General features: G+C 39.7%; 1 protein-coding gene across 3 annotated transcripts in view; it reads right to left on the reverse strand.

Annotated features, from left to right (window-relative positions):
- Window positions 1–1,032: 1,032 nt before the first annotated feature.
- SLC35F4 (solute carrier family 35 member F4) overlaps window positions 1,033–21,977 on the reverse strand; it is a 308,843-nt gene continuing 287,898 nt past the window's right edge. For 2 of the 3 annotated variants that reach the window (XM_049898068.1, XM_049898069.1), the window contains exons 4-8: window positions 19,184–19,403; window positions 8,797–8,922; window positions 6,531–6,723; window positions 3,025–3,114; window positions 1,033–1,393 (exon numbers count right to left, since the gene is read on the reverse strand). In XM_049898068.1, coding sequence (XP_049754025.1) covers window positions 1,152–1,393; window positions 3,025–3,114; window positions 6,531–6,723; window positions 8,797–8,922; window positions 19,184–19,403 — 871 coding nt within the window. In that variant the 3' untranslated portion in view covers window positions 1,033–1,151. The remainder of the gene's footprint in view (window positions 1,394–3,024; window positions 3,115–6,530; window positions 6,724–8,796; window positions 8,923–19,183; window positions 19,404–21,977) is intronic. The other variant, XM_049898070.1, reaches the window with a different exon arrangement.

Below are 21,977 nucleotides of genomic sequence, written 5' to 3' on the forward strand. Positions count from 1 at the left end.
GTAAGCTTCTGGAAGGCAGTTGGAGAGTCAGACTTGGAGTTTGGGAACAAATCTGGGCTGGAAATAAAGATTTTTAAGTCTTTATCGTATCAATGACAATTGAAGCCATGAGAGTGGATAATAACCCCTAGGGAGAGAGTGTGGCGTGAGATGCTAAGAACCCACAGAACACTAACAGTGATGAGACCAGCCTAGGAGGAGGAGCCCAGAGAAGCAGCCAGAGAGTTAGAACCAGAAGACTCTAACAGAATCCAAGGGAGGAGAGTATTTTAGGAAAAAAGAAGTGGTCGGTTATATCAAATGCTGCAGAGAAAACAGTAAGGTAAGGGTTGAAAAGTATCAATATAATTTCTCAAGAGAGTGGTCATTGGTAACTTTAGTGAAAGCACTTCCAGAGGCATAATGGGGGCAAAGGTGGATGGCAGTGGGTTGAGGGGTGAATGAGACTTGAGGAAAAGGAGACAGCAAATATAGAAAACTCTTATAAGAAACTTGGTGCTGCAGGGGTTTAGAGATGGCTAGTAACAGATGTTCTCTCTGTATTCACTGTACCATTTTCAAACACCTATCTCATATTAGAGATATTTGTAAACTGTCCTGTGTTCTGTACTACTCCACACACGTTGTAAGCAGAGATGGAGTCTTCTATATTTTACATCTCATAGTTCCTAGTTCAGGTCTTGCATATAGAGAGTGCTCTACTGATACCTGTCTCATGAGTTTCCGGCTTTCAAATTTCAAGCTTTTATAGGACTAAGGTAAATATAAAGTGTGTATACTTTTCATGTGTTTTCCTCTTATGCAATTTCCTCTGATTTGATGAAAAGGTCTCAATTCCAGGGGAGAAAAAGATGAAGACAAGCCCATGATTTAATAGAATCACATGTTTTCAGAAAATTTTGTGAGTTGGGGGAAACTCTCCAAATGGAAGACATAAAACAAGGACAAATATGTTTTAATAAAAAAAATTTATTATGATTATTTACATCAGCTCCTTGATAAGCATATAAATGTAAACTTTTATTGTCAGCATTATTTCACATATGATTTATCCAAATTCAGAGTTAATACTGTCAGTTGAGTGTACAAGTAGTGAGAAAATGTTATATTCACAGAATATACACACACGTGCATTCAAAATGTGTGTCTCTTCAAGCCAGTGGGATAGACACCGTCCCATTGGCCCTACTTCTGCTTCTCAGGTGTACACTGGAGTCGGTGATGTCATCCACATGTTCCTCACTTTTCTTTTCCTTCAGGCTGTTGATGAATCTCAGGGTAATTTCATCCCACTCCTCAGGCAATAGCATCAGCAGAAACCCAATGCAGATAATGATGGTAGCAGCCAGGCGGACCACATTGAATATCACCTCCTGCTTCAGGAGATCCACAGCTACGGAAGAAAAATCAAGTCAGTCACAGTCTATGGCTGTTTCTAAGTTTCTCTGAAAGCAAATGACCAAAGCCTGTGCTACTTCTAGAGAGTTCCAAGTCTTCCTTATTCTTTCAAACTCTTCTTTCGTTTTTCCTTGTCATCATTTATGTTGTCCCCTTTGTTTGTTTTCCATTCTTTCTCTCTAAGTCATACTTATCCTTCAAAGCTCAGATCAAATTCCATGTGAGCTGACTCTTAATTACCTCTCCAGTCTTATTTCTTAGTACTTTTCCTCTGCTCCTGCAGCAATTCATCCTTCCCTGTTGGCAACCTGTTCTTTGGCCTTTTTGGATCACTGGAAACTTTTCGAATGAGACCAACTTGACAATGTCTGGGTTTTTGCATATGCTGTTATTTTTGCACGGAATGCCCTTCCATCCTCAGGTTCCACTGCACTCAGCTAATCCCTCCCTTAGGTCTTTTTCTTCTGGCTTCATGTAGGAAGCCTCCTGTGAAGCCCTTCCTATGTGCTTTCAGAGCATTTAGTACATACCTCTAGCAAGGCATTTGTCTTTCTACATTGTAATCTCTCAGTTCCTTTTATCTCCCTCTCTAGACTACATGATCCTGAGGCCAGGGATCTATTTGGGCTCTATCACCAGTGTTAGCACAGTTCCTGGCATATACTAAGTGCTTAGTAATTCTTTATTGAATGAATGAAGAATCCACAGATGAATGGATGAACTTCCTTGACAACTCTACTCCTCCATGATGTTTCTTTCTTCTGAATATCTTACAGCCCTAAGAGCCTGTCTCGCACAATTTGGCATTTAATAATAAATTCCTTCGTATAGTTCCAAATTGTTTCATGTGTACATTGGTCTTATTGTCCAAACTCAATCGTAAGCTTCTTAAGGGAACGGAAATGTCATAATTTTTTTTTTCTGTATCCTTTATAGCCCTGATAACATAGTAAGTACTTTATAAACATTTGCTGTTTGTTCTGGGGAAAGGAAAGATAGCCCCTCAAAATTTGGAATCATAGCATTTTAGAGTTAGAAGGACTGTACAGTCATCCAGATAACCCACTTTCATTACTTGCTCCACTGACAGGTTTGACTAGAGAGATTACCTGGGAAAATAGCTTCTTCTCTCGTCCCTGAAGTGAGTCAAATTGCCTTTTTCCTTATATCTATTCTGGAGAGCAATCTGCTCTGCCTCCAGGAGAAGCTTCTCCAGCTCCCCATGGATAGTCAGATGGGGAGCCAGCACCCTGTACATTTCCTACACTTTCATTAGTGACGTTTACTTGAAAGTCCTTTGCTGGGGTGTCTTTTGTTTCCATAGGGCTTCCTCTAAAAATACCACAAAATTAGGTTGTCAGGGAGATTACATGAAACCCAAAATAATATATTTGGTATTTAATTCTAAAAGCACGACCAAGTAAAATCAGTGTTTGTAGCTGTAAAATTTAAATCTGTTGCACAGTTATTCTGCTGTCTGCCACCTTCATGATATTTAAAAACATCTTCCTAGGCAAGGGACATAATTCACAATTGCTAGAAGAAACAACTCAGTGCGTAAAACGAACACGAGCAGGAGACTTATTGTGGTGGTTAGAATCTGCAGATGTTAAATCATACCAGTACCTGCATTTCCAGGAACGCTGAGCACTGTCCCAATGGAGATTAGGATTGGGTATGTCAGCACCACGCCAACGTTCACCAGGATGTTGAAGGCTGGAAAATAACGGAGAAATTACAGGATGCAAGAGAATTGATATGCTGGGCTCTTTTCTTCTTAATTTAAAAGAATCAGTATATTTACTAAACATGCCTTCTAAAAACTGCCTGTATCTTTGGTCAATTCATCTTCTTTGGAGATGGGTATATGCATATCTGGCCTCAATTAATCATAGCCTTTTTTCCTTTTCTGCCACCCTGGCTGCCTGACTGCTTACCAGTTGGTGCCAAAGGGTGTTTGAAGCAAATGCAGAGGTAAAAGAATCAATTCAGTACACTGCTTATTAGCATTATAAAGGTAAATTGAGGAAGGCCGGAGGTTGGAAGCTGGTGACTGACTGAAGTTTGGGCTTTGTCTTTGTGTTACTTTGCTGTATTGTGCCATATGATAACTAAAGGGCTCCAGTGTTACTACCCAAAAGAAGGTCTATTCTATGATGGTCTATGCTGTTTCACCCTCTCTCTTGAGTTGAGCATCATATAGGCAAACAAAGGTGGGTTCAGTGTATTTCATTGAACTCCGAGGACCTCTTCTGCATCCACATTTGTACACAGATAACCCAGGACTGGTCCACAAAACAAACTGGAGGTGTAGTTTGATACCATTTAATTAATGCCTTTGGATTCCTTTAGTTAAATATAAAATTAGTTAAAATATTCATCTATCCCCTTTAAAAGTTACCAAAAATACAGATTTTCAAAAAGAAAAGCATTAAGAGATTTCACAGGGCTAGAGAGAGAAGTGTTAACCAAATACAAAATGTCCTCAGTTTAGAAAGGATCTCTATGGAAATGACCCAACATGTTGCCCATATCTCTGTAGAATCAAAGATGGTTCTAGAACTCTTCAATTAGGACAATGTTTATTCTTCCATTGCCAACTATAATTCCTGATTTAATTAAGTCCCCTAGCTTAGTTATCTAGAGTTGCTTGTGCTTGTTAATTACAGACAATAGGTTTGACTTTCATAAGGCTTGAGATCATTTCTAATTTTCATACAATAGTACTGGCAGTCAAGGCAGAGGATCTTCCTGAGTTGATAACTCTGCCCCCTTCATGGTAGAATTGCAATATACAGGCTTCTAGACTCTCTCCTCATACTCCGGGAGTCAAATACACCACATTCTACCAACTCATTCATTCATTCAACACATCATAGACTCTGCTGAGCTCTTCAGCTATCATTTTATTGGCTGAACTGGATGTTTTAGCAGATTGAAAGAAAGTATTGGTATTTGGGTGAGAAGTGAGCCATTCTCACTCAATAAGCACCAGGTGACTTCACTTGAACATGTTGTCTGTTTTTCCTTAGTTCTTTAGGTGGAACACTTACACACTCTTTTAAAAACAACCTAAGGGAAAGAATATAATTCAATGTGTTAGTTGTAGCATGGGTCTTGCCCAAGTTTCAGTGGGATTCAGACAGGTCAGGTGAATGGATGAAGCCAATATGAATGGGCTAGGGCAATCCCAGGTAGATAGATCAACCTGAGAGAGGGCATGAAGAAGGTAAACTTAAGCAAATGAGAAAGCCATAGTTCCAGGGGGTGTAGGTCAGTTCAGAGTACAGCCTGACATTCGTCTTTCAGATCTGTCTCCCAGCCAGCCCTAACTAGTCCACATCAGATTCCTATGGAGAAGTGAGGTATGGAAATAAAAAGAACAGGAACACTGAAGATTGTAAAACACAGGGGGAACGGCAGCAGTATAACACAGACAAGAAAGAGGTTGTCTCCTCGTTTTGTTATAGAGCAGCTGTGGCATGGTAAGGATTACAGTGCACTTGAGATGGCCCTAATGGAGCAGCTGCAGTATCTGGTGGACAGTGGAAACACCCATTGGAGCTCAGAGATCATGCTGCATGGTGGAGAACTACAGTGTCCAGCTAGCATGAGGGACCCCGAGCTTGAAAAGACTTGCTTAGGAGCATATGTTAGAAGTGTCAAGAAATCCACAACGGTTGATGGCTATTTTGCAGCAAGCTGGAGATCATGTGTGCACAGTTGGAGCCAAGAGTCAGTAAAATTTTGGTTATGATTGTTATTGCGACTTCATCTGTTCCTGGTTAGGGTTTATTTGGCCAGAAAATAATCTAGGCACTTTTTAATAAGATGTATTGGCCTTTGGAAACACTGCCATTGATTTCTACTCAATTTAGCAGAGGTTATTGGAGATGGTAATCATACATTTTTGGTTTTCAAAAGTAGAACACAAGGGACCAAGAATTAATGTTTGACTCTCCTCTTGGGTGCTTCCTGTCTTGTCAAAATCTCCCTGTAGGATTATGAGTTGAGGTGGAAAAAGACGATTCAACACTTATGTGGGAATGAAAGTAGGGACATTTTTCTCCCAGGAATTGCAGTGTTTTAAATTATGTCACCTAGGTAAAGAAGGTCAGCTGAGAGTTGACAGATATCCTACAGGTCGAGCATGGTGGTTAAATGTGGAGCAAGCAGAGGGGGCTGACTTTGGATAGTATAAGGAAAGAGGAGCAGAATGAAAATAATTTGATTCTGAGTAAACAGACACTGAATCATTGGGCTGTTGTTTTTTGATTGCTTGGTGAGAGAGGAGCAGGCTTGTTATTTTTTTTTTTATCACATGTATCACATGAAGTGACAGCAGTAGCACAGCTTTAAAGCGGGAGAACCCTGGTTGCTCAGGTAAAGTAGATAGCCTCAAATTTATAGGGAATTGGGAGAGAATACATTAAAAAGACTCCAGGTTTTTTTCCCCCCTTGGCCTTTGGCTAAGCATAGCCTACTTAACCCAGCCAGCAGATACCCAGTACAGGCCGCCATCTTTTCTTGCCTGGTGAAGGCCTGCTATCTCGAGTGTATTCTCCATACTCAGCCAGAATGAGCTTTTTAAAATGCAGATGTGAGCGTGTCATTTCCCTGCTTAAGGATTATTAAGTGGATCTGAAACCCACACCCCTCAATGTGGCTTTCCAGACCCTTCATGGCCTACTTTCCTCTTGAATGTCATCTCCTTCCCTCTTCCCTGAACTCAGTGCTCCAGCCATTTTGAAGTACCTTGAGTTATTGAAAGCACCATCCACTCTCTCACCTTGGTTTGATACATGGTGGCACCCATGCAAGATGATAACATCATATAGTACAGTGTGATGAATGGATGAGGCTGCTTGGAGATCAATGGGGTACAAAGTAGCCTGGGCTTCCAGCTGCAAATCTTAACCCATGCGAGGCACTACAGTTGGATAGCTCTGATTTAATCATGTGATAGCCTGCAAAGAATCTTCTAAGGGTTCAGTAACACTAACAAACCTTAGGTAAGTTTGTGAAATAGAGGACAGAAGTACCTCTGGAAACAAACCTACTCTGATAAACAATCTATTCAAGGAAAGGTAGAGTGACATAGGAAATGGAAAGTGAAACCCAGGGCCACTTACCCAGCCACAGCCCTGCCATTCCACAGAGACAGCCCCATGGCAGAGCTGCAAATGAGGACCAGTGCTCCACCTTGGTGAAATACAGGATGACGGGGGTAAAGGAGATGAAGATTAAATTGAAGAAACCCAAGGTAGAGACAAAGTGAGCTGCTTCACCAAAGTTGGCACTTCCAAGAAACATCTTAAACAAAACCTGGAATGGCAAACAGACTCTTTTAGCCACCTCATATTTACTGATGACCTTGCTGGATCAGAATGGTGAGATCTATTGGTCTACACATTGAACTAACCAGCCAAGAGTTTATTATCCATTTCTTCTGACCTTGTCATCTATATGCCACTAAATGGGCTGTTGAGATATAGAATAAAAGTGCCCTATAGCTTTCATATGAAAGAAAAAATGCCATAAAACAAATTCCTTAGGGTGTTGAAAACTGCTGGGATGTTGTACACTGCGTTAAGGGCCACCATTAGTGATGGATATAGGGTGAATGACAAATAAGAGTGCAGAAAAGCCATGAAAAAACTGATTATTGAGATGTCATCAGCTCTTCCCTTGAAGCATGGAATTCATTTCACTCTTATTTTGACAGACACTGAATTGGACAAAGAGGGTCTGTCCTTATGTTGAGATAAATAATAGTAATGCCTTGGATTTATATGTACTTTCCTTTCTGAGCTTAAAGTATTTTTTACCAACATTGTGCTTATTTACTGGATTACCAAAAAAAAAAAAAAAAAAAAATTCCCTCTGGATTATAAGGCTGTGTGAGGAAGATGGCAAGGACAGGTGAACGGCTATCCTAAAGTTGCTGAACAGGCTTGGGGAGAGAGCCAGTTCTATAATCCATATTTCTTACCTTCTGAACTACTCTGCTACCAATACTGATCCTCTAACAAACAAGGTAGGATGGATGAGATCTTTTCTGCCTAGAATTATGCTGATTTTGTGCATCTTAGCAAATATACTACTCCCAGAATGAATATATTCTGTAACATGCTCAGGAGAATTCTCCTGGTCACATAGCAATTCCAGGTACTGTTTTTAATTTCAACTGAACTTATCTTTTTTTTTTTTTCTATTGAGAGACTTAATCAAGAGAACTTGAGCACATGCTAGTCTCTGGTCACATCAGACATCTCGGTGGAGTTTCGGTTGGGGGGGCAAGTTAGACACTAATGGCCATCAAGTGAACACGTGTCAAGCATGTCACACAGAATCAATGGGCCAGGAAATGTCAGTACGGAAATAGACTTCATGTCTTCTGAGCCCCAGTGTTGGTGAATAATCAGAACAAGTATTCAGGAGGGATGCAAAGGGCGTTTTCAGAGAGTATTTCCTCATTGAAACACCAAGAGAGGTGAAATTGAAACAGTCCTTTAGATAGATCCAGAGAGTTGGCTCTTAAAAGTAGAGCTTTGGGGAATAACCTTTTAGATCTGCTCTCTTTTAGTCCTTGCTTCTGAAGTCAGGTGCAATGACTCTGAATAGAATTTTCACTGAAGGCAGGGAACTCTAGTGGAGAAAGAACGATGAGTACATACAGCAGGCCCAGAGCATCCATCTTAGAGGAAAAGAGGTTCTTCATTTTGCTAATAACATGAACTTCTGTGGTATGTGGTTAATACAGGGCCAACCGAGAGCTCTCAATTGACAGCCTGTTTATTATTTCTAGTATCTCTGGGGTGTTAAAATAATGACTGTACAACACCCACTGCCATTGAGTCGATTCTGACTCACAGAGACCCTATAGGACAGAGTAGAGCTGCCCCGTAGGGTTTCCAAGGAGCGCCTGAAGGATTCAAACTGCCGACATTTTGGTTAGCAGCCATAGCTCTTAGGCACTATGCCACCAGGGTTAAATTGAAGAGATGCCAAGGAGAGGCCTTCCTCACGCCTCTGCTATAACTGCTTGATAACTGGGGCCAGAGAGGTCGGAGGAAATACAGCATGGGTTTTGGAGTTAGTCATCCAGAGTTTAAATCTTAGCTCTATCACTTCCTGGCTTGCGACCTTGGGCAAGTTACTTAACCTTCCAAAGCCTCAGTTTCCTCAACTGGAAAGTGAGTATAAGTACTTGATCCTCATAAGCCTGAGTTAACACAGGTGAAATTTTCTGGCACATGCCCAGCGTATAGCAAGTACTTAATAAATGGTATTGGTTTATTTAAATACATCTATATTTTTTTCTAACCAATGTTTTCTTTGTGCTTCCTTGCTAATCTACAGACAACAGTTGACTACAAAACAAAGTGCACGATGTACCTTATATAAGGCAGACGTAGAGGCTGACCCCACTGCAAACGCCACTCCTAGGATCGAATCAGCACGGAAGTTATCTGCGTATGCCATCATGACGATGCCAGTGATTGCCATTATTGCAGCAACTATCTGTTGAACAGAATGCAACAAAATTCAACAAAAAATTGATGCCTCTGTATTCCAGAGCAAGCAATTCAAGACTTCATGAAAGCTGCTAAATGCCTCCTCGAATCTAATTATCTTTCGTGCATCGCTGTTTAAAAATGTAGGAAAGGTCAGTATTAAAGACATCAGTATGCTCATGAGACGCCCAGGCATAGAATATAAAAACTCTTCACATTCTAATTAAGGGGATAGTCATTTTCAGTTTAATTTTTAACTTAAAATTCTAAAGACTAATGTCCATACTGGTGACATAATTTTAATAAGAAGCCACTTCTAAGCACTTTCATCTATACTGCATTCTTTTGCATCAAATAATTCAGCAAACATTTTAATCAGCTTCTTGGATCTGTGCATGTTTCTGCAGATCTCCACATTACCAAGACTTGATTAGGGAGGCGTCATGTGGATGCAGCTAAGAGTAAAATTTAGACCAAGGGAAAAAAGAAAGCAAATAACCTCTCATAGTGATTCATGCAGGAATGAGCTGAGTCTGCACTGTCACTTTGAATGTCAATTGGAGGCCATTTCTTCCTTTTGTTTACATGCATATTAATTTTTTTTTTTTTTGTAAACCATACAGCATTAACTGCATTAAGTGAAAAATTCACAAGTCATTCGAAGTCATAATGGTTTACTGTAAATTAATATAATCCTTGTGATATTCAAAACAGGAGTCCACTCTTACTAAAATGCTGGTTTACATCTGTTTAATTATCTTGAACTGGTTCTACTGGAAAACATTTCAAGGCCGCGGTAGACAGTAAAATAACAAACCCAGAATAGGGAACGCTATGTCATTTCCTTGTGAAATATTCTGACTTTAAAATCAAGACAAAAAGTTGTGAGAAATTTAAACACAGATAACAATTAATTTTGTTAAGATTCAGTTCTGAGTATTCCTAAGTAAATAACTTCTTCAGTAGATGGCTTTTTCACATATTTGATCTTTTTTTGTTTTGCCCTTTCAGATATTATTAGTGAATTATGTTTCGCAACAAAACGTAGTTCTTTAATATATAACTATAGATGCAGATGAGGCCAGTGCAAAGAAATATGCTCAGGATGACGCATGTAATTTAGATGCTGAAAAGGCAATTCTTTTGTTAATAACCACCCAAAACAAGTGCAAGGTTGATTTCAGAGCAGCTCCATACTAAAGCGTCCTTTATGAAAAACAGCGGGAGTACTTGGGAACAGATGCCGACATGTCAGCAGTGAAAAACCATCTTCATAAAACGTTATCCGGGAGGCTGCTTGATGGGAGGCGTTTCTCTTGCTGAGTGAATATTATAGTCTCTAAAGTTGCCAGGCACGTGTTCCAGTTAGGCTATGCCTCAAACTATAAAAAAAAAAAACTATAGAGAACAGAATTTAATACACACACCATGAAGTGTCAAGGAAATTTTCCAGACAAGAAGTAATAGACTCATAAATAAACATGGTGAGGGGTTATGTAGACCTGGAAATTCTCTAAGGGTTATCATTTTCTTTGATTTGGGGATTTAGCATTCAGCCGGGGATTTGCGACAATTCTCTGGGCAATCTGATTTCAGGGAAATGAAAAGGCACTTCAGATGCTGGACATTTTCTGATTTGGTCTTGGGTTTAGAAAATGCTCAGGGGTTATTCACATGCACAAATAGGTTTCTTTCATAAGACTAAACTTGTGGGATAATAAACTTGAATGAATATTTATTTTCTTTCGGTCAGGAATGAGTTAGATTTTCTTGGTCAAGTATACAGGTGGTTACTTTAAGATAGGTTTAATAGAACACGGAATTAATCCTAATGAACTTTAATACAATATGCTGATTCATATATAAAGGTCTCAATTCTTAAAAGTGTTCTATAATATCTGTGGAGGCATCTGGGCTTAGAGAACTGTGCAGACTGTAGGATTAAAAAAAAAAAAAGCAAAAAATAAAAACACTGCCTGGAAAGGAGGGAACATGTAATACAATTATCCCTAGGATATGACTGCAGTTGGGAGCTTCCTTTTCTGAGTCAGTCATTAGTAAAAATATATATGTAGAATATTTCTATTTTAAGCTTTCTCAAGATAGGAATTGGATATGGTCAAAGATTACATAATTTTATAGCAATTCAAAATTATAACCATGGAGAGCCTTCTAAAGATCTCCATTACATTTTATATTCATGTGCTTGTGAAAATATTAGCCTGGACCACTTAAACTGACATATCAATTATACCACTGTCTCTTTCAATTGCCTTCATAAAGAGAAGCATTTTCACTTCAGGAGACTAGACAACCCTGTTATTCAAGTTGTTAAAACATAAAAATCTGAATAGTTGAGATGTTAAAAAGATTCTTCTCTGTGGTATAAGCAATAATTTTTAGGTTATATAGTGGGTTCCTTGGGGGAAAAGATAAGTTAAATTGTTTGCCACATTTTTATTTAAATTTCACAAGCACCTGATAGAACAAATTCTCTACGGCCATGTTTAATCCTAAGAATTTTTCAATATATTTCTTATCTATGCAGTTGGACCTAAGGGATCTCAGCTACTCTAGATAACGCAGGAAACTGTTGGGTGGAGTGGTCATTCGGATGATCCCTGTGCGACTCTGCTTGGCCCCATTGGTTTAACTACAGAGAGTACGTACACTTCAAATTTCTATAGAACAGGCCAAGTACAGATCTGAGGCAGAAGCATTTTCAGAGTCAATCATCAAAGAAGGATTAATAATGTTTTCCTTCTCAACAAAAAAACACAAAACTACTCTATCCAGGTTCAGGACTCTTAAAATACATCTTCATGAAGTCAGTGCCTTAAGTAGTTTGTCAAAAACGCTTGTTTGTTCATCCATGGAGAGGCAACCATAAAATGCTTCTGGGGCATGTTAACATCTATAGGATGGACTGTGCTGTTGAAAATGCACCACCTAGTGGTTGCACCTGCTTGGCTTCAGAAAAAACGTTGCTCTCCTAAAAACTTATTCTACTTCCATCCAGTCTGTTAGCTAACCCGAGGTGTCTAAACAAGATGGGAAACCCACCACTACCATCACCTGAATCTGGATTGGGTGAGGGTGTTAGTAACCATTTTTTTTTTTTTTTTTTTAAATAGGGACCATAAACCCGCCAACGCCTTCATTTTGAACCTCTCGCTCCTCTCATCATGGTGTGCCCTCATGGGGTGAGTACCTTGTCTAGCCCATTATCCCAGCATGAAAGTTTAGCAGCATCACCTCCTGAGCCAGCTACCTTCCTCTGCATCATCTTTCAGGGCCAATCAAAGGGGACCATGAAGCCATTTGAGCCTGTTCCTAAACCCCAACAAAACACTGTAAAGGACTTTAAAGGTAGATATTTGGTGATTTCACTATGCTAAATGCCAGCTGTGACCCCGCAAGAAAGCTAGGTTTCTTTTACCTCTCAAATAGTTTGTACAGATAGATAAAGGCTAGAGGAGCATTTGGCTTCTGGCTGTTTCTGTTTTCTCATATCTTCATTTCTTTCTTTTGTGCAACCCAGGCCCTCAAAAGCCACAAGGTTCTGGGTCTTCTCTGGATCTCCACGAGGCTTTACCAGCTTCATTCCATTCCCTGTGTTTCCCATTCAAAGATGGTTTCCAGAATTATTATTCCCATAATACCAGCTCTTCTAGTGTGCAGGATATTGAGATGACCTTTCAATTGCTTCTCTTGCTACAGTATTTCCTCAAGTATTTTAAAGTTCTAAATGAGTGACCATAACCCAGATATTTTCCTTACTGGGCATTGAGGTCAATCCTATTTTCTGAAGCTGAGTGGAATATGAAGAGGCTTCATTGGCTTTCAATGGACCCTTGAATCCCAAGGTCTGCACAGTCCCTAAAATGGAGGGACTCACAGCTATACTTGGCAGTGGCTGTATTCAGGCTCAAGACTAAAGGTCAGCAGTTGAGGTTAGGATACACATTAATGGCTTGGCCAATGAAAGCAGCCTGATTTTCATCCTTGTCCTCTCTACGAGTGTGTTTGTTTGGGCAGAGTCCATTTTCAAGGAACTATCTCTATACAGAATCTTCAGACTTCTGCACATGTCACATTTATGGTTACTTAAGGAAAGGAAAGAGGCAGTCTATAGCTATGAAGATGCTGTGTGTGCGTATGGGGTGGGGGGAGACAGTGGGTCCCTAAGGCAGTTGTCAAATGCAGGGCCTCGAACCCAGACTTCTCCCTGTCCCCTCATACATATTTGTTTGTATATGGATAAAATCCATTTGAAAATGACCTCAAAGGGAAACCTGGATGGAAAAGAGGGAAAGCAATCCCAGAAGGAAAGACTGAAGGGTATGTTTGGCAGATAGAGTAGACCTACTGAGTACACCTTGTTGAAGAGGTTATGGATTCCTCATGGGCATAAAATCTGAGAGCCATCAGAACCCAGCTTTCTATTCCCTTGACTGTATTCACAAGCCACTGTCTCACTAGGAGGGGATGAAAGATGAGTCCCATCCCCTTCTCCAGGAAACATAAAGGCTTTAGATAAGACTTAGAATCTGCACTGCACATGAATGTTGTTGTTGTAAGGTACTGTCAAGTCAGTTCTGACTCATAGCGACCCTATGCACAACAGAATGAAACACTGCCCAGTCCTGTGCCTTCCTCACAATTGTTGCTATCCTTAAGCCCATTGTTGCAGCCACCGTGTCAATCCATCTCATTGATGGTCTTCCTTTTTGTCGCTAACCCTCTACTTTACCAAGCATGCTGTCCTTCTCCAGGGACTGATCTCTCCTGACAACATATCCAAAGTATGTGAGACGCAGTCTTGCCATCTTTGCTTCCAAGGAACATTCTGGTTGTACTTCTTCCAAGATGGACATGACTAGTTACTACATAAATGTCAGCCAAAGGCAAGCTGAAAACAGGAAGTCGCCCAGAACCTTAATGTGTAATAGCAACACAAATCAGTAGCATCTCCGTCCCGTGTCCTGTCTTAGAGACCACTGGAGCCCAGTTTGAAGTGAAAGAAGTACAGGTTAAGCAATGAAAGATTCAGTTTAACTGATATATCCAGCAGTCCTTGGTGGATCTAGGAAAGCCTACACAACAGCCACTTTGGGGGCAGCTAACTGCACAGACCCCAATTAAAACTGGAAAATATCTGGATGCCAAGCCAAAGGAACACAAACTCATTTCCTAAATCTGCTGCAAAATTTGAGGTCTGTTGAACCATTCACTGGCCACTGATTATATCCCTATGTACAAAGCAATTTGAAAATGAACGAAAATTTCATTAACAATAAAAAAAAAATAAGAGAACGGATCTGAAAGAAAGGCTTCTAACTTTCTAGTCTGACAACTACTTTTCACTGCAGTGAAATAGACACCAGAAAGAGGAAAAGACTCTCAGTGGCTCACTTCCTTTGGAAAGAGCCCCCCTCCATTAAGGCAGTTCCTCTGGTGCCCATGAATTTGTGAATTCTAGCTAAACAACACAGGAACTCAGAGATGCAAAGCTCTTCAAAGCTGCAAGAGATCAATTATCACTTAATAACAGTTTTGCAATTAAAAAAATACATAATCTTTTAAAGAAGTTTACTAATTTCCATGGTGAGATGCAAACAATTGCTCATGAAAGACCTTTTCTGCACATCAAAGTTTACCAGCATATTAATTGAAATGACTTCATAATAGAAAACTAAATGTATAACAGGTTACCTTCCCATATGTAATTCATTCAATATTCCAAAGAAACAAAATATTAACAAGCTATTCATAATATATAATTAGTTTTTATGTGAGCATTGCTAATTGATAATTCTGGCCAGCTGGAGTTCCAGATAAATCCGTGTTTAATGACATTGTAACAATGTATCTCTCATTCTGTCAATGGTGTTATTTTGACATGAAAGAATGGAAGTAGAGAAGGCCGTATCTTTTCCCTTTAAATGTGATCATTCTTAAGGCCAAGCAAATGAGAATTATACTAGCTAAAAAATCCAAACCCATTGCCATTGAGTCCAACTCATAGCGACCCTACAGGACAGAACTGCCCCATAGGGTTTCCAAGGAGCACCTGGTGGATTTGAACTGCTGACTTTTTGATTAACAGCCAAGTTCTTAACCACTGCACCACCAGGGCTCCAATATACTATTTGTTTATAAACTACTGCAGCTTTAGCATGAGTCAGAAATACAAATTTTAATCTGATCACTGAAAGCAACTCTTTTAACGGTTTTTTATTTATTTTTAAGAATAGTTCAGTGGGGTAGCATCTAGAGGGGCTTGCTTTAGATTTTTTATAGATGTAGGCAATAAGTAATAGAGTATTGTCAGTACTCTACTTGCCCTACTTTAATTACTCAAATGACCTAACTATACATGTTCTCAATATGTCTCAGGAGGAAAAGAATTACTGACACTGTTATGAATTGAATTGTGTCCCCCCCAAAATATGTGTTGTAAATCCTAACCTGTATACCTGTGGTTAAAATCCCATTTGGGAATGGGTTGTCTTTGTGATGTTAATGAGACAAAATTAGTGTAGATTATGTCTTCAGTCAATCTCTTTTGAGATATAAAAGAGATTAAATAAGCAATCGAGAGAAGCAGAGATGGGGGAGGAGAGATGCCAAGCCACATGAAGCTCAAAGAGACAAGGGCCTTCTTCTATAGCTGACAGAGACAGAAAGTCTTCCCCTAGAGCCCTAGAGAAGCTGGACTATATGAAGATGAACATGGCATCAGGATTGGAGGAAGACTCATTAACAACCTGTGTTATGCAGATGACACAACCTTGCTTGCAAAGATGTCATTTTAAGGACTAAGGTGTGCCTGACCCAAGCCATGGTGTTTTCAGTCACCTCGTATGTATGTGAAAGCTGGGCAATAAATAAAGAAGACTGAAGAAAAATTGATGCCTTTGAATTATGGTGTTGGTGAAGAATATTGAATATCCCATGGACTGCCAGAAGAAGGAACAAATTTGTCTTGGAAGAAGTACAGCCAGAATGCTCATTACATCCAGAAGCAAGGATGGCAAGCCTTCATCTCACATACTTTGGAAGTGTTATCAGGAGGGTCCAGACGCTGGAGGACATCATGCTTGGTAAAGCAGACGGTCAGCAAAACAGGGAAAGACCATCAACCAGATGGATTGACACAGTGGCTGCAACAATGGGCTCAAGCATAATAACGATTGTGACGATGGCTCAGGACTGGGTAGTGTTTTGATTTGTTGTACATGGGGTCTCTGAGTTGGAACCAACTCACTGGCACCTAACGACAACAAGATCGGGCAGCCTAAGCTGTGAGAAAATAAATTTTTGTTTGTTAAAGCCATCACTTGTAGTATTTCTCTTACAGCAGCACTAGATAACTAAGACACCGTCAAAAGGCAAAATGCTGAATGTTCTGGTGCTTCTCGTATCCCAGGTCCTGATTTTTGGCATCATTAAAATTACACTTTGACATTTTTCTGAAATATGGCATTAAACACTTGCTAATACTTCACAATGAGAAGCGAAGCACTTCCTGTCACTTAGAAAAGTATCTGACTTCTACCAGTATGCCTGACATGAGTGCTTACTATTTTGCTATCTATGATGTCTTAATTTATGTATATATTTACTAACAAGTACTTATTGGCTACTTGGAGCCCTGGTGGTGCAGTGGTTAAGTGATACAGCTGCTAACCAAAAGGTTGGCAGTTTGAACCCATCAAGCTGCTCCTTGGAAACCCTATGGGGCAGTTCTATTCTGTCCTATAGGGTTCTTATGGGTCAGAATCGACTGGTTTGGCTTCAGAAGTATTGGCTACTTAACATTTCTTTTATCAGATCTTCTTACAGATGCTGTATTATCTTGCTGAAGCTGCTGAAACAAATTGCCACAAACTTGATGACTTAAAGCAACAGGAATTTATTCTCTCATAATTCTGTAGGCTAGAAGTTCAAAATCCATCGGGACCCTCCTTCTGGGGGCTCTAAGGGGGAATTCATTTCTTTCCCTTCCAGTTTCTGGTGTTTGCCCTGCCATTCCTGGGCTTGTGGACACATCACTCTAATCTCTGCCTCTGTGGTCACATTGTCTTCTCTTCTGTGTGCCTCTCCTTTGTACGTCTCTCACAAGGACACTTGTTATTGGATTTAGGGCCCACGCAGGTCATCCAGAATGATCTCCTCATCTCAAGATCCTTAACTAAATTATATCTGTGATGACCCTTTTTTCCAAGTAAGGTAACGTTCTCAGGTTTTACAGATCAGAGGATGGGTATAACTTTTTTGGGGGTGACTTACCATTCAACTCACTACAGGTGCAAATTCCTAAATCTATGATTTAAATGTAAGTTACACACCTGGGTTTGTCTCCCCTCCCACCTTTGAAAGACTTCAACATACTTTTAGTTAATGTGACCTTTCACACAATGGTGAGGTCCACGGTTGAATGTATCCATTCACTCTGATGCAACTGGTTTTCTCACCATTTAAATTTTATCTGGTAAATTTAATAGTGAATGTATTAATTTACTTTTGGCATTCAAATGCCACCAAAAGAGCAGAAAAGCTCCCAAATCTCCTTCTTTCTCCCTCTTGTGCCAAGAATCTCCAAGTCCTCATAGGCAGCCCATGGTAATAGTAGACACTGAACAGAAAGATCCTACAAGCATGTGTTCACTCACTATATCCTTAAATACCTATGGAACTCCGACATTATTGTAGATGTTGGAAATAGAGGCAGGGCTGGTTGGTGGCCATACTGCCTGTGTATCACAAGAGCCCCACGCTTAGAAGGACCCTGCACTTGGTTTAATGTTCTGCTGTCACCATCTTGAAATTTTTAACAGTTTTCTAACAAGGAGCCCTGCATTTTCATTTTGCAATGGGCTCCACAAATTATGTAGCCTATCCCGAATGCAGCAATGAACAATACAGGGAAGGTCCCTGCTCTCAAAGACCAGTCAGGGTCCCTGCCTGATGGTGGATAATCAGCACCAGTGTTCCAGGTATAAAAACATGATGCTGAGTCCTTTGGGCGTCAAATCTAAGATTAACTCGTGGAGAATGTGGTACCACGTTTGAGTATATTCTAATGGTGTCTTGGACCGATTTACACACTGTCTCATCTTGTCTTCTACTATAGTTTTCTACTTCCTGTTCATGTTAAGCTTCATTTCTGAGCAGCACCTCCGAAGATACAACTGGAATTTGCTAACTTGGCTTCAAAAAAAAGCTTTCAGAGTTAAAGGTCATCATATACTCTCCCTCTAACGTAGACATTAATTTCAGTGTTTGAGGGGGAGGGGAAGGACGCTGGAATCATTGCCAATAAACACAAAATTCTGACAGCAAAATATGTTTTAAATCCAATCTTGGACATCTCTTCCAGACATCAGTAAGTCGAGTAATGTTTATTTTCTGGGAAAAGGTTATATATTTGGACTTCCTTCTCTTTTTTTCTCAAGAATTACTGACTCAATATTTTCTTCACAGTTGCATGCCTCACTATATAAATGAGATCTGGCTCCTTATATCTGCATGACTTTCAAGCAATCTATTCCTAACATAAAACAAGCATACAAAAAATATATATTTTTAAAATCCATGTTACTCCTAAAAGGAATAAACTCAGAACTGAATTGGTTGGTAGAAGTTTAATGCAGTTCAGTTAAGGATTTGGACCCTAAAGTACAAGTTGTTGCTTTTAGTTCCATTTCTAGATTAGTCATACTAGATATATAGCCACTTTTAACAGCATTGTGTCATTACCAGTGACTTTAATTACTGTTTGGTAATCTCATCTACTTACAGCAATATTAATTAAATCCATCTCTGAGGGGGGAAAAAAAACCATGATGGGGTTGTCCCAACATATGTTGATTGAAAAAGCAAATCATAATCTTTACTGTGGCTAATTTTCTCAGACTCTTCTTTCCTGAGGACAGAAGGGGTTGATCATACCATTAATTCTAAAAATTAATTCTAAAAAGAGCTTGTTTTCTCTGTCCATTTTAGTGCCTCCTATAAAAAAATATATATATATATATATTTTTTTTTAATTGATAGCAGCTTACTACTCAGTGAAAACAACACTTTATTCTTTCATGATGTTGTAACTGTCTGGGCTTCCTAATGCAATTTTCAAATTTCAATTTGCACTCAGAACCAATGGGAAAAGTTTTCCAGAAATTCCATGAAACAAAGCAGCTCTCCTGATGCCAAGGGTTTAGAATTAAGGGAGGTATCGTGCACTGAATCAAGTGTGCCATTACCCTCACTCCCATGAACCTGTCTTTCAGCACAATCCAAGACAGCAAGAAGACAAAGGCTTTGTTACAACAGAACAGAGCGGAGACATCTGTGGCTGTCAGCTTCTTTAAAGCCAGTAAATACAGGTAATTAGTCAAAGTCCATAGAATAGAAAAGGGAGCAGTTCTTTTAAGAAAGAGCTTCAGTGTCAGGCCATCTTCACCAAAAATCCGACTGCATTCCCTAAGAAAGAAAAAGAGGTTAATATTCACGTACTACTTGTGACACATCTAGCCCTGCCCAGCTCTTGACAGCCATTTTCAGGCAACGGCACAAACACTCAAGATCATTTGCCTCAGGAACATACTGAACCCAGTTCTGCCACCTACAGGCCACAGCATCTGCACAGGTTTTCTTAGAAAAGAACACACATTTCCACAGGCACAGAGCTAGACCTTCTCCTACCTAGATGTTCCAAGATATTCCTAGATATTCCAAGTCCGATTGCCAGGACAGAAGGCCATTCTGCCATTTCAGAACATTCTCAGAGAAGTCCAGAGAAATACAGAAATGGGTAATTACCGAAATCACTAGTGTTTGGAGGACAGGGAAGATTCTTTCCTGATGGGCAGATGCGACAGGGTCAGGTGGCTGCTACTGTTTGAACAGGCTACAGACAACTAGCAGAAACCTGTTGAACAGGGACCCTCATGTATCATGTGCAGCCACAAACATCTCATGATTTTGTTATTCCTAAGACAGTATGCCTCATCCTAATATATCTGCCCAATTGATCAACTTTTTTCTCTAGCATTTTTAAGGCAGCATAATGAAGAAAGCCTCTGTAATCACCTCAAAATGGTAAAAACAAGATATAAAACTCAGATTGTTTTTATATCCAGTCATTGGACCATTTTGTCTTAATTCAGTGTGTAAAAATAGTCACTTCAGTTAAATCTTTGAATAATTTGATTTTTGGCTAAATTGATTACTTAGCCCAAGGGGCCATTTTACTCAAAATATTCTAGCTGGCATATACCTATTTTCATGGAATAGTTATTAGGTAATATAAAGGTAATAATGAAAGTGATATAATGACATGCATGTATTTCTATGTACTTCAAACAATTTATCACTATGAGAACTTAGTAGTATTTTTTTCACTCAGTCGTTCATGAAAATCCAAGCATTTCCTGGGCAACTACCATGTGCCAAGCATTATATTTTGAAGATTAGTGTAAATATCTTATTTAAAGCAACAAGTTATTACTATTTAGACATGTTTATAAAGTTTATAATAAAATATACTTACATGGTTCTAGATGGTACTGATTTCTCTTCCAGCTTTTTCTGAAGGAAAATAGTTGTGCCTCAAAGCATTGCAAACCAAGTAATGTCTAGCCAGTGTTTGCCTCACATGAATGAATGAACTTACCTCACAAAAGGACCACATGGAGGGAGTGATTAATTGATGAGGTTCTAGGCACAGGGGGCGTAGCCTCAAATAAAATGTCTCACAGTAAACGTCAGAGTTGAACACGTATTGCTCTCAAGCAGCCAAAATTCAAAGGTTAAAAACGCATATTGCACACACAGAAATCCATGTAGTGGTTTTACTTTCATGTGAGAGATTTCCCAAAGGTCAACTCTAACTTGAAAGAAACAAAATTTCAATGAAGGGATTAAGTGACCTAAAGACAAAGACTTTTGTCAAGTCAACAGAAACTGTATGTGCTCATGAACGCAGGAAAATGCATGGCTTCTCTAAAGCCCTACAGCCACTGGGATATTCTGCATCTGAGCCCACACATAGAAAAAGTGGCAGTTTTCATAGAAGATCCTGGACACAAGCGCATATTCTGTACCTAGAGATCTGTTCTGTGAAAAGGCTGCCACGTTCAGCTGGGCTTGAGAGTCATGAGTTTATCTTGACATCTACAACCACTAAACGCCTTCTTCAATACACACTTCTGAAGAGAAACAACAAAACCCATATCTGATGAAAGGATTTACTTTTCTCATCACTGGCCCTAGTCAGTGGGGGCTCTTCCTTTGCAGAGTCCACTGTTGTGTTAGGTTGAGTGCTCTTGAGCAAAGACTCTGGATGCCCTCAAGGGGACACTCTGACCCCAAGGGAAAGGCCAGCAGATGCTTAAGGACAGGGAGAGCCCCACAGGTCAACTGGCTGAGGAAATGCTGCCATCCTCACCTGGCTTATCCTGTCCCCCAGGTGTTCATTTGCACCCTCCTTATTCCCTTTTCTTTTCCCCTCTCCTTTCACTGTCACCCTTTCCCCCATTTGTCGCCGCTGTTCCAGGAATTAAAAATGCTCTCCATTCAAATATCGAGTCACCTGTGTAAAATCTTATGCTAGGTAAGCACTAAGTGCTAGGAAATGCGAATACTCAGAAAAGAAAAGGAGGTTTAAGTAGAAGCAAATAGCAGTGGGTCTACCCTTGGGATGGTGAAATCAGAATTTGTGGACAAGAAGCATTGACAGGTGGCAAAGATAAAAATGAAGCTGGGAAACATTAATAATCCTAACCACACTCATCAGTATAATAGCAGCTACTAGTTATTGAACCCTTTCTGTACGTCAGACAACCTCTTAAGCACACTTCATAGGCACCTGACACAGGTGAGTAATATATCTTTGGCTCCGGTTTCATGCTTTCTAGAATTTCTTTTTTCTATTAAGAAACCATCTTTGATAAAATTATGGTATATACTTTTTTCTTCCTAAATTTCAAATTTACCTGAGGCAACTGAATTTTCCTGATAGTATGTAAATGAAATAACTGAATTATCAAAACCTAC

This window comes from Elephas maximus, chromosome 10 (genome assembly GCF_024166365.1).
Source record: "Elephas maximus indicus isolate mEleMax1 chromosome 10, mEleMax1 primary haplotype, whole genome shotgun sequence".
Taxonomy (NCBI): domain Eukaryota; kingdom Metazoa; phylum Chordata; class Mammalia; order Proboscidea; family Elephantidae; genus Elephas; species Elephas maximus.